The sequence below is a fragment of the Gopherus evgoodei genome, chromosome 8 (assembly GCF_007399415.2).
Source record: "Gopherus evgoodei ecotype Sinaloan lineage chromosome 8, rGopEvg1_v1.p, whole genome shotgun sequence".
Lineage (NCBI taxonomy): Eukaryota > Metazoa > Chordata > Testudines > Testudinidae > Gopherus > Gopherus evgoodei.
Window position 1 is genome coordinate 67,202,942 of NC_044329.1, and position 13,114 is coordinate 67,216,055.

Below are 13,114 nucleotides of genomic sequence, written 5' to 3' on the forward strand. Positions count from 1 at the left end.
TCAGTAAAACATTAGCCCATGTGATCACCCAACTTGTCCATCAAATTAACATAATGTGGATGTTATTAAATTCAAAGATACTGCATTATTGCTCCTCAAATTATGAGTTTTTAGTCTTTGGGATTTTTTTTGCCTTAGATTATTATTTTAAGACTTTATCTTTCGCTTCTTTCGATAAATTGAAAATGTGATCATTTCTGTCTTAGATTAATTCAGCAAGTTATAATGTACTCTATACACTCCTTTAGTTTTTTCCTTTTAGGGAAGTAAGGGGCCCGCTTCTCCAGGGAATGGAGACATCTCTCTCTTCTTCTTGCCAAAGTGTGCTTCAGTTTCAACAAGGGAAGACAATTGCCAAATTTCTCAGAAGATGCTAGGCCACACTTCAGCAAAGCGTCTAAGCATGCACTTAACTTTAAGCACTGGTAGTCAGGCGCGGTGCCAGGGTTTCTGGTGCCCTAGGCAGAATTGGGTGGGGGCATTTTGTGCACTCCCCATGGGGCACGCGGGAGCTTCTGGTTCCACTCCCATCACACCGCCAAAGAAGGACCCTCTGCCGAAATGCCGCAGGCGACAGCGGCAGTCATTGAGCTGCTCAATTGCCTGCCACTGTTTTCCATGGCAAGTCGGCAGAAGGTCCTTCTTCACAAAATGTTGCCCCCCCCGAATCCTGGCGCTCTAGACTACAGCCTAGGGTCGCCTAATGGAAGTGCAGGCCTTGCAGGTAGTGCCATTTCCATCAAAACTAGCCATGCAGATTTCAAGCTTTCTTAGTGTGAGCCATTCAGTAGCAGCAGCAAAATCAGTGTGACACTGTCCCAGACTGAAACTCTTCTTCCTAGCTCTGCCACAGATGAACACTGAAAATATCCTGATGTAAAAAAGAGGGTTTCCATGAGGACACAACATTTATCCAAAAGCTAAAACACAACCTTACCTGTCTGAAGCCATTCCATTTTCAATTAAACAGTCAGGGGGCTACAGCACCTTTGAGAATGATTCTATGGCCCAGTGGTTAGTGATTCACCTGATATGAGTCCCAAGTTCAAGTCCCTGTGCTAATGAGCATTTTAATTACTTAATTTGTTAGACAAAGTGGAACAGATGAATAGGAGAGATTGAGAAAGACATATGCTAGAATATGCCATTGTCCTGTAGGGCAATCAAAGGGGCAACCTGAATTTAAGTCCCTCCTCCATATTAGTATTTGGACTTAAGGCTCCTCCTACAGGATGAATGCATGCCTGGGTATAATGGCATCACCATCTAGTAGTATGAGCTTTTTAAAAAAGGGCTGACTTAGGTAAACTCTCTCCTGGAGTTAGGAACCCATGTGAATCCTGTGTACAGAAAGGTGCCCAACTCCTACTGAAAGGCAAGGCTTAGGCCACACCCTTGTCCTTGGCATTCCCCACTGGATAGCTTAGGTGCCTTCTTGGACAACATGCTGGCTTTTGTGAATCTACATTTGAGCTGGGAGCTGTACCCACATTAAAACTGCCCAACCTAACACCTAAAAGCAGCAGCAGCACCAGCAATAGCTTGGGCTAGCCAGTCGAGTAGGTGGCTGAAGGTCTGGCAGAGTTGTATTCGGGGAAGCAAGGCTACGCTAGTGCCTGTGTGGTGATAGCCTGAGCACAGCTAGAGCAGATATGGCTATGCAAGCTGGGAATCAAACCTCCAAGCTCAAATGCAGACCTGCTGTTAGGCGCCTGATTCTCCCCACTCCCTTGGCTACGAAGCCTGAGTATTTAAGTTAGAAGTAGGGAACCCACGAGGGAGATCAGTAACATTACCATTGAGGTAATGTGAAATTTTCAGCCATCACACAATTTTGGAGAAATGTGTGTGTTGGGGGGAGGGGTGCAGGGGAAGCATTATTCAGCTTTAGCTGTCCCAGGTTTAAAATGTGGTTTATACACATAGCATCCCATCAATGTTCATTGTCTCTTTACTAATTTGTCTCTCATGAATGTGGATTTTGATAAGTTCATCTCTGTCACATCACTCGTCTAATTTCTAGTTTGTTGCATACAGTAGAAGATAAGAACACTCAATTTGTTCACACACTACCCACTGCAAGCATCATGTTGCTGTTCAGTGAGCTGCAGGCTTTCATCTTTGTCTCTGCTTTTCAACAAATCCTAAAATTCCTTCTCACTTTTCTTCAGGTTGAGTTAATAAAAAACATGATCAACAACAGATTTTTTTTAAAAATTGCTAAATGAAATCTACAACTCTTTAATTCTAAAAAAAAGAAACAAAAATAAGAGTTTAAATTTTCATCAGAGAAGTGAACGTTTTCTATACAACTGTGTTCGAGGGCTGTGTAATATTTTGGTTGCACGGACTAAAACATTTGAAAGAACGATGACCAATTGCTCACAGGGATGGGTGGAACTCAAAATGGTCTCAATCCATAAACAAACCTCCAGTTGTAGCACTTGGGCTACAAGCCTCTCAAGATTAAGGTTCTTTGTGAGAAATCTAGGAGTTCCTGATCTGGGCCAGAAAGAAATACTGCAGCTTTCTGTTTCAACAGTGTGTAATTCAAGATGTGCAGCCATGTGTACAATTTCCTTTAAAGCTTCCTTTTCCAATTTTCATAAAAAAAGCTGTAGTTTGGAACTTTTTGCCCATCTCTTGTTACTATTTTATGATTAGTTTAATATACACTGTGACAAAAGTAGTAATTACATGTATCAATTCAGACAGTCTAGGTTAAAATACTGACAGGCATAATGTGTGAACATTACAAAAACTGGTTAATGGCTTCTGCTCCTCAGATCTGGGTTAAAATTATTTGCTTGATGCTTCTTTTTATTCATTCTGAAGTACCTGTCAGAATGAATAAGTATTGGAAAATTAATTTAGTACATCAAGTTTTTTGAAACAACTATTACATACAGATCCCCTATGAGCCTCTCACAGAAACAGAATATTGATTTCAGCATAAGTCCTTAAAATTCACATTGGATAATTTTAGCCATCTTTAGAAACTAAATGGGAACAAGCTCATTAAAATGTAATTGCAGTTACTCCTGAACTGCAGTGGTTCAACTACTGTTCATATTAAAAACAAATCTTTTATGGTATGTGGAACTTAAAAGCAGGATAGAAAACCATGCATTGATTTCATACATATTACTGTATTTTATCAGGATCCATTGTGGAGCTACTAGCATTGAAAAGTGATGGAATTTTTGAAGCAGAGTTCTTCATCCTGTTTCATCCTGACTCCTTATCAGCTTCTTCCATGCTTCTTCTGCATGGCTAGTTTTAATGGCAATGGCACTACCTACAGGGCCAGCGCTTCCATTAGGTGACCCTAGGCAGTTGCCTAGGGCACCAGGATTTGGGGGGTGGCATTTTGTGCGCTCCCCATGGGGCACATGGGAGCTTCCGGTTCTGCTCCAGTCATGCTGCTGAAGAAGGACCTTCTGCCAACGTGCCATGGAAAATAGTGGCAGGCAATTGAGCAGCTCAATGGACTGCCGCTGTCGCTTGCGGCATTTCGGCGGTGGGTCCTTCTTCGGCAGTGGCATGGGAGTGGAACCGGCCCATGGGGAGCACACAAGATGCCACTCCTCAAATTCTGCCTAGGGCACCAGAAACTCTAGTGCCGCTCCTGGCAATAGGGTTTGATTACTGAGTTTGAGCACAACAAGGTCCCAGACCATCTAGCACTGCAGGGTCCTGGCACCTTAAATATGAGATCTTGGTTTATGTAATTGCTGTGTGGATGCAAGGGGGGTTAGGCTTGAGCCAGAGCTCAAGACCAAGTTTACACGGCTGTGTAGACATACTTAGTGAAGTTGATATGAAAGATGACTGTAATGCCTTCAGGCTAAGTAATGAAGCACTTACATGCATTTCTGGTTGAGTGGCTTCTCTGGGGACTGATAATAGGAGGGCTGCAGATTAAAGGATGGAGGTGTGTGTGGGTGTGGGGGCAGGGGGAGGCAAAAGAAGCAGCCGGAAAGCTGCAGAGAGCCAGCAGACAGCAAGAGAAGTATTAGTAGCATGGCCTGATAGAAATCTAAAAGAGACCTCCTTGATCAGAATGGTGAAAGTAAAAGGTAGGCTTATATATTGTGAGCAAGGAAACAGCCTGCTGTTCAGAGAAACAGCATGTTGGTACATTCTTTGTAAATAACAAGGATTGTGTCATGAAAACACCTGTCTACCTCCACAAAAACAAGGCAGACCTATTGTCTAAAATGCTTAGGCCAAAAAGGGCAAAGTCAAAGATGGGCAAAATAAATTAAAACAGGAGATGGAGATTTTGCAAAAAGGTATTGAAGCAATAGTGGGAGGCTTCCTATGAAGGAATGAGAGATTACTTGCAGCCTGAGTTAAAATATTTGTTGGGCCAGCAGATATGAAGTCTGTGGGCAGCTTGAGAATCCCAGCTGTGACACTCCCAATCTGAAATAGAAAGGCGGCTTGTAGCATGGCAGTAACCCTGCTCCTGCCCTGAAGGGCTTAAAACAGCCCTGTGGGAGGGCTGTGGTGGGTAACCAATAAGCTAGGCTGATTGGGGAGGCAGTCACAGATGGGGCTATGCCCCAATCAGACCACAGCTGGCCCTATAAAAGGTCAGTGTGCCAGGAGCTGGCAGAGTCTCTCTCTAGCTGTTGAGAGGGAAGGGCCTGGCTGCTGAGCAGGGCTGGAGAAAAGGCCAGAGGAACTGGGGAGCACCAGCTTGGAAAACCCTCAGACTGCAGGCCTTGCTAAAGACTGGAAAAGATACTGGGGTTGCAGAGGGCAGTCCAAGGGTAGGCAGAGGTAGCAGGTCCAAACCCTCCTTGCTAATGATGAGTGACAATTACACTGCAGTCCACCCCAGTGAGCAGGGGCTAGACGGTGACTGGCAGTAGCCAAAGCCTGAGGCAAGTTGGGGATAGGGGTTTGGAGGTTCCCCAAGGAGGGGAGACCCAGAGAGAGACTGTGGGATACTGTGGGGGGCAGAACCCCACGAGAAGGGGAACTGGGGTCTGAGAGGGACACTGGGGCCAGCAGCAAGTGAGACACCAGCTTGCAGAGGGCACTCCTGAGTGAATTGAGCTAATTCCCAGGATGACCAGCAGGAGGTGCCGCACCAGTGAGTCATTGCCCCATTACGCAGATCAATAGGGTGACCAGTAAATTGACTCTTGTGGATAGAAGCTTTCAAAGGAACTATAGACATCAGTAAAGTTTTCCCCAATGTGAAATTTGTTAGTAGCGATGAACTCCCGCAAGGAATTAAAGAGGGAAATCAAAGGAGTGTAGACCACAATGGAATTCAGCTGCCTGGAATTGAGAAGACGGGAAACTTACAAAACTTTTGTGCTCTGTTGGTAACCGAAACAGATGTCAGAGGGAGATTGTCCCAGCTCAAGTAATAGAGCTCACAAGCAAAGTAACCACTATCTCTCTTTAATCCACCATTTGTCTTCTTTATTTAGATTGCAAGCCGTTCGAGTCAGGAACCATGATTTCCCACACGTTTTTATGGCACCCATCACAATGGTGCCATTGTATTTTTTAAACCTGAGAAATCCTCGGTAAAAATTTTAACAGATGTTTTAGTCAGATGATTCACAAGAATTGTAGGTTAATTGGAGATTACTTACCTATTCTGTTACACTTAGGATATGCCAATTTCCCCTCCACACACTGTACTCTAAAGGCAGAAGATGTTGGATCTCTCACATATCCATTTTTACAGTCAAATTCAACAAAGTCTCCACTTCGTAAATTCAGTCTTGTTCTTGAGCTCCATTTCAGCCCAATATTGTTTTTCTCCATATCTTCTGGGAATGTTATACATAACTCTGGAAATGGAAAAATATAATTTAAGATATACATATGGATCTATCGTTGGAAATTTGATTCACTAACTGTATTGACATACCTTGTCACCAAATGCTTTACTTAACTAAATAAAACAGAAGTATTTACAGATAAGATTTGAAAAGTAAAGGAGAGATGGTAAGGTTGAGAGAATAGGAAGGAATCATCAAGAGACAAGCTTTCACACATATCCAGGTGATACTGTGGGAAGGAACAGAGATGAGACCGGGGCTAGATGAATAGCGAGAGAGAGAGAGAGACAAGGTTAGATTATATTTTACATTCTGGTCCATTTGTGTCACTCAGCTCATGCAAATCAGCCAGAATCTAGCCATAGCTAGCCAACAGAATACTCCCCATGCAGAATGATACTCTGAGGCTTGAAAAGGAACGGAGAGCAATTCACCCTCATAGTGCTAGATAACTACAGTGTGGTGCACGAGAAACAGCAGGATGCATGCGCAGGCTGAACAGACACTGCTACATGAAATCTCCAATCAAAGGTGCCAGGGACACAAGTGCACCTAGAATGGAGCACGCATTGGGACACTACTTGAAGAAGGAATTCAAGAGAAGGGGGCTTTCAAAACAATGGTACTCATACTGTATAAAGGAACAGTCTGTTGGAGGCTGGGACCAGATGAGTGGAGAAAGACACAGACACTATGACTGGATTTTACAGTGTGGCCCCTCTGTGTCACTCATCTGATACAAGGGGCTTTACTAGGTATAGGCTATGAAGCCAGGGTGGGGAGAACCTGGGCTGTGGCTTGATTGTTTTTTTGACTGAGCCAGACCTGATCAGCACTGTGATCCTGTGTGCCAGGTCACAACGCCAGGCACTGATTTGGAATGGATGGGATTAGGAGTTTATGGGCCAGAGCGCTTAAACTGCTGGTTGTGGTGGTGTTGGTGGCTTGCCTGAGAAAGGAAGACGACAGTCAGGAAGAAGGCAAATCTGTGTCCCACTCACACACTCCTTCAATTTTGTTGCATTGCCCATGTCTGTAGTGATGAACACACACAGGAGCTGAGGATTAATTGGTGAAGCCATTTATGTCTGAGGTAGAAGTTGCCAGAAAGCTGTGGGAAAGCCAGTAGACAGCAAGAAAAGCTCTGGAAGAGTAGCCCCACAGAAAAGCTGTGAAAGCATTTTTTTTGGACAGAGTGCTGAATGTGAAGAGATGACTTGCAGTCTGAGAGAAAATATTTGTTGGGTCAGCAACTACAAAGTCTCTAGGCAGATTGAGAAGCCCAGCTGTAACACTCTCAGTGTTAAATGGCAAGACAGATAATTGAGGGGGCCAGCAAAGTAATCCTCATGGATAGGTGGTTTCCCAGTAACTCAAGGAAATCATGAAATCTTTCCCCAACATGGAGCTTCCTAACAGTGATGAAGTGCAGCAAGGACTTGACTTAAGGAGCAAAAAAAGAAAAAAAAAAGTCAGCCTCAGAGGGAAAGCAAATGAGTGCAAACCATAATAGAAGAATGAGGAATTGGGCCAGCTAGAGAACTTGGGTAAGACAAGAACACTTACAAAATTTTTCTGCTCTTCTAATAACCTAAAGAAGCCCAGATCTCAGAGGAAGATTGTCCCAGCTCAAGTAATAGAGCTTACAAGCAAAGTAACCCATGAATCTCTTTAATCCATCATTTATGTTCTCTTTTTAGATTGCAAGCTGTCTGGGTCAGGAAGCATGATTTCCCACGTTTCTATGGTACCCATCACAATGGTGCCATAATATTTTTTAAACCTGAGAATTCCCTAGTAAAAATTAAGACAGGTAATTCACCAATATTGTAGTTTCACTGGAGATTACTTACCTTCTCTCTTACATTTAGGATATGCCAGTTTCCCCTCCACACACTGTACTCTAAATGCAGAAGATGTTGGATCCTTCACATATCCATTTTTACAGTCAAATTCAACAAAGTCTCCACTTTCTGAGTACAATCTTGTTTTCGAGCTCCATTTCAGCCTAATATTGTTTTTCTCCATAACTTCTGAGGTTATTGTACATGGCTCTGGAAATGTAAAAATATAATTTCAGTATGTCATGTGGATGCATCATTGGATATTTGATTCACTAACTGTATTAAGACTGACCCTGTCCCCAAATGCTTTACATATCTAAATAAAGCAGGGAAATATTTTCAGATAAGATTTGAACAGAAGAGGAGAGTTGGCACAGTTGAGAGAACAAGGAGGAGCTCTAGAGAAGGAGGCTTTCACACAAACTGGTTCAGGCTTTTGCTAAAATAGGCATCCCTAAGGCGATCCTGACAGACCAAAGGACTTCCTTCATGTTGAGTAATACAAGATTTATGTACCCTGCTCTGCATCAAAGCCTTGCGGACCTTGGTCTATCATCCCCAAACAGATGGTCTGGTCGAGCAATTTAACCATACTCAAGAGCAGGACCTGAAAGGAGGAGGCCCAAGACAGAAAGGACTGGGATTACCCTCCTTCCATACTGGATGTTTGCAATATGAGAAGTTCCCCAGGCATCTAGTGGATTCTCCATCACAAGAGAACCACCACCACCGAAGTAGGTAGTACCATAAATGGGCCATAGAGATTCTAATTGCTAGGCATTCCTTTTCTACTACGTCATAACGTTGCTTCTTGGATGTGGGGTTTCTTACAGGATTGGCTTTGGGGTACTGCGTAGTGTGGAAGAAGGGAAAGAATTGACAAGAATTTGTAGGGGATCTTAATGCATGTCAGTTTGTTAACAAGAGTTAGGCCAGCTGTAACCCTAATGACATCCAAGATGACGAATATGCTTCAGTGGCCCTGGGCTGATCTTTCTAGTGGGCCCACTAGATCCATGGCTATTCTTTCAAAAGAGACGTCAGTTACAGGCCAGAGTATCAAGGGGGCCCTTAGCTTAGGTCGGGGGCTATGAAGCTGGTACTGTGGGCAGCAGGTGCAATAGCGCTGCACTTCTGCCCATACCCCTGACCAGTAGGACCTCCTTAGGACTCTATCCAGAGTCTTATCTGCTCCTAAATGTCCCCCAAACAGATGATTCTAATACAGCCCATCTGTGCTTCTGTGGCACCAAGAACTGTTCCACTACTTCCCCATATTGGCACTACCCAGTACAACAGATCATGCTTGATTATATAGTATGGCCTTGGCCTTTAGTTTTCACTTCTACTGGCACGCCATTTACCTCTACTATCTCCTCCCTCACGTTCACATACAGTGGGTCATAGGCTTGGACCCACCCAAAACACTTGCAGGCGGGACCATTCTGGCCTGATTCTATTGGATTGCTCTCCTCTCCTTCCCTTGGAGTGCTTTTGCTCATGCTGGGAGCCATCTCTGGGTCTTAACTGGTCCCTGCTACCTTGCAGTTTCCCTGACGGGGCTGCCTCCCAATCAGGGCAGCTCTCTGATTTGCTGCCAAAATCCTGGTTCCTAATATTTTAACTGCCCTCCTTTCCCATCTAGATTTCTGGGACTTCCGAGGGTGGGGTGTGTGTGTGAAAATAACTGGGGAAAACCCAGCAAAAATTGGGACAGGGCCATCCATGGGCACCTCCCTTTCTGCCTGGGGTTTACTGACCTTCTCTAACTTCACTGGGGGCAGTAGGCTCTCGAACCTGGGAAAGTCAGGTACGGGAGCTTGGGGACCACCCCTGCAGTTATCTTGGTAGTGTTCCTTGAGATCTCAGTCTGTATTGGGATTGTGAGATAGAAGTTTATTGTGCTGTTGACATGTCACTCTGGTGCTCTTGGCCCGGCTCAGTTGGTCTTGCCCCATTAACTTCCCTGAGACCAGAGTGACAGCACTCCCAGAGTCCACTCTGGTCTGGATACTGTTCATCTTTACTGGCCTGGTGTACTCATGTGGGGTCATTGCAACCCTCACCAGGCTGATTAGGCCACAGTGGTCTCTGCAGTCCCCCAGATTGCCTTGCATGGGCTCCTCCCTGTTGGGGTACTAGGCTGCTATATGCCCCAATTCCCCACACTTGCAACAATGATATCTCATCCTGGAGGTTGACCTCTGTCTTGGGCTCTCTGAACCATTCCCCCAGCCCTCCTGCCCTGGACTCCTAGGTCCAGGGTTGAAAGTAACTTACAGGACTTATCAGTACTGCTGAAGTCCTGAGTGGGGGCGTGGCCTCAACCAGAAGAGGTGGGGTCTTTCAAGATTTAAAGGCCCTGGGGCACAGGCTGTGACTGGGAGCCCCAGGGCCTTTAAATCAACCTGGGGCTCCCAGCTGCAGAGGTGGCTGGAAGCCCCCGGGGCTCAAGGAAAAATTAAAGGGCCCGGGACTCCAGCCGCCGTGGAGCTCTGGGCCCTTCCAATCCCCACTACACCTCCAGCTGGGATTTAAAGGGCTCGGGGCTCCTGCAGCTGCGGGGAGCTCCAAGCCCTTTTAATCTCAGCCACAGAATCTGGTGCGGTCTGGCATGGCGTACTGGCTCTTGCTGGTAGGCCGTACTGGACTGTATTGGCTTACTTTCATCTCTGCCTAGGTCCCTTGGGATGCTCCTTGGTGCATGTTCTTCTAGCTATGGCTTTCTTATATTTCTCAGTGATCTGGGTCCTCTGGTTTGGGAATGGCTTCATGGAACACCGTATTTCATCTCCTGGGGTTTCAAACAGTTCACGGGCTGCCAGTTGTCTCTCCACAAGGGTGATCAGTTCATCATAGATAGAGGGGTCATTCTGGCCTACTCAGGTTCAAGGATAGTCCCATCATAGCAGTCCAGCATGAAGAGCTCCATCATTTTTCTCAGAGCTGAAGGCCCCCTCGCATAACAACTTCCAGACTAGGTGGATTAGGTCAAACAGTTGTGACCATAGTGTCTTGTCTTCACAAGACTGCCGTTCATGGAACTTCTGGGCTTGCAAGGCCATCATTACCCTGGACCAGATCTCTGCCTTCAGCAGGGGGTAATCTGCCACCTCCTCTGCAGTCATATCATAGTATGCCTTCTGGGTCTCCCCTCACAAAAAATGGGACAAGGATGCCTGACCACTGGTCTTGGGGTCTTGGGGCCAGGCCTCCTGCAGGGCTCTCCTCTTGAAGGCCAGGAGGTATGCCTCCACATTATCCTCCCAGGTCATTTTCTGCAGACAGTAGCTGGACCATGTAGTCCACGTCCCGCCATACACACGGCTCAGCTCTGTAAGGGCCTTTACCTGGTTCACGAGTTCCTGCAGCATGGCCAGATCTTGGGTGGCTTGATTTGTCAGCAGGTGATTGGTCTTCTGCTGCAGCCACATGGCCTCCTGTTGGGCAGCTGCCTGGACCCAGGTAGCTTCCTGCTGGGCAGCAGTGGCTTACATCAGTGCTTTGACCACATCCTCCATCTTGGGGAAGAGGTGGTCATGACCCAGCCTGGGTTACATTCATGGCATGGAAATCCTACTTCTGGAACCATGTGTTGCAAAATGGCCAATGTTGATATGGTGGGTCCCGCACTTTTCTTGGCGAGGGTAAAGTATGCCACCCTTTGCCCCTGCTCTCAGGAAGGTAGTAGAGGAGAGAAAGCAGGAGAGGGGTCTGGGTTTGCTCCTCACTCTGAGCCCCAGCCCCTGTTGACACCTGCAGGTTTCTAATCATCTTCCCCCTTGGGTAGGGTTACCTTTGGTCCTGGACACTGGGGAAGGGAGTCTCTCTGCCCTCCAGTTCTCTGGTCTTTCAATTCTTCAGCAACACACTTCCAAACTACAGTCCTCACTCCTTCCTTACACCACACTGTCTGCATGAAGCAGGGATTTTTTTTTAATTAAGTTCGTGACAGGCCTTAATTAACTATAGGTGCTCCCATTAACCTGTAGTAACCTACCCTAGTCTACTGGGAACCACACCTTAATTAGCCTAGGGCTTATATATCTCTCTTCGACCACTCTCCCACTTCTCCCTGGCCCTGCTGTAGCACCATAGCTAAATAAAGCATGAAAATATTTTCAGATAATATGTGAACAGAAAAGGAGATGGTACAGTTGAGAGAACAAGAAGGAGCTCTAGAGAAGGAGGTTTTCACACTAACCGGGATCATATTGTGAGAGAGAACAGAGAAGAGACTGGTGCTGGCTGAATATATATAGAGAGAGACAGCATTATATTCTATTTTACAATCTGGCCCCTTTGTGTCACTCAGCTGGTGCAAGTGGGCCAGAATCTAGCTATATTGATCCAACAAAATACCATCCATGTGGAAGGATACTTACTTTTTGATGATATGAAGCTGGCAGATCAGGCTCCCCATTGTCCTCTTCACCCCCGCTCCCCCGACCTTTGTGTAGATGACATGGCAGAAAAGAAAGGGGATGTGGTGGGCTAGTCCTGAGCTGTGAAGTCAGGTCCAGGACACACAGGCCTACATGATCAGTTCATCATAAATTTCAGACCCACACAAAGGTAGTTGCACAGCTGGGGATCACTGCACCATAGTGTACTCCAGCCACCCCATCCCTGCTCACTCTCAGCATATGGAGGTTGGAGAGAGCAGGCTACATTGGTTTTATTCCAGTTACAGTTCCCCTTGGGCAAAAGTGGACTCCCCTGCTGCTCATGCCAGCATCGTGTCAACTTCAAGTACTAAAGAGCAGTGAACAATATTCCTCCTGGTCTTCCATAAGTTAGTGAATTGTATTTCACAGCATCTGCTATAGCTCAAATGTTTTAGTTTCATTATAATGGTTGTTGCAGGGTTTAATGGGGGTGCATTCTAATACTTATAATTGTGTGGGTGTTTGCCATTTGCCGATCTTTCTTTAGGAAAAATCTGCACTGATGCCCCTGTAAAGAATGTGAGTCTCCCCCACATATGCTCTGGTATAAATCAGGGGGTTACTCCATTCAGATTTATGGAATTAATCTATGGAATTAATCTAGGGTTACACCAGTACAGGTGACTTCAGGATTGGGCCCATAATATGAAAAATACCGCAGTCATAACTCACCACATTCTTTCATATTGTAGATATTTGTACCTACCTAAGCAAACCGGTGGGTTGGTCCATTGGCCAGACTCACAGCTAACAAAGGCAGATCCCTTCATTCTATAAAAACTTTGGCACTTGTATTCCACTCTTGAACCTGAGTCATATTCTTCCTGTAGGAAGACCAGGACGTCTCCATTATCAATAGCAGGTGGGTGCCCACACTTTCCAGCAGACTCTAAAAATAATGTAGAAATAAAAAGCATGCACAGAGATTATTTACAGTAAATGTTGTAAGATCAAATATTACAGACTAGTGCTATCAAATGTACTATGATAGAGCAGGAAAGATCCCAAAAGA

General features: G+C 45.5%; 1 protein-coding gene across 1 annotated transcript in view; it reads right to left on the reverse strand.

The window, feature by feature from the left end:
- Positions 1–2,292: 2,292 nt before the first annotated feature.
- The window catches only part of LOC115656768 (complement factor H-like), a 151,230-nt gene continuing 140,408 nt past the window's right edge, over positions 2,293–13,114 (reverse strand). Inside the window, exons 18-21 of the mRNA XM_030573916.1 lie at positions 12,809–12,991; positions 7,664–7,864; positions 5,619–5,819; positions 2,293–2,838 (exon numbers count right to left, since the gene is read on the reverse strand). Coding sequence (XP_030429776.1) covers positions 2,825–2,838; positions 5,619–5,819; positions 7,664–7,864; positions 12,809–12,991 — 599 coding nt within the window. The 3' untranslated portion in view covers positions 2,293–2,824. The remainder of the gene's footprint in view (positions 2,839–5,618; positions 5,820–7,663; positions 7,865–12,808; positions 12,992–13,114) is intronic.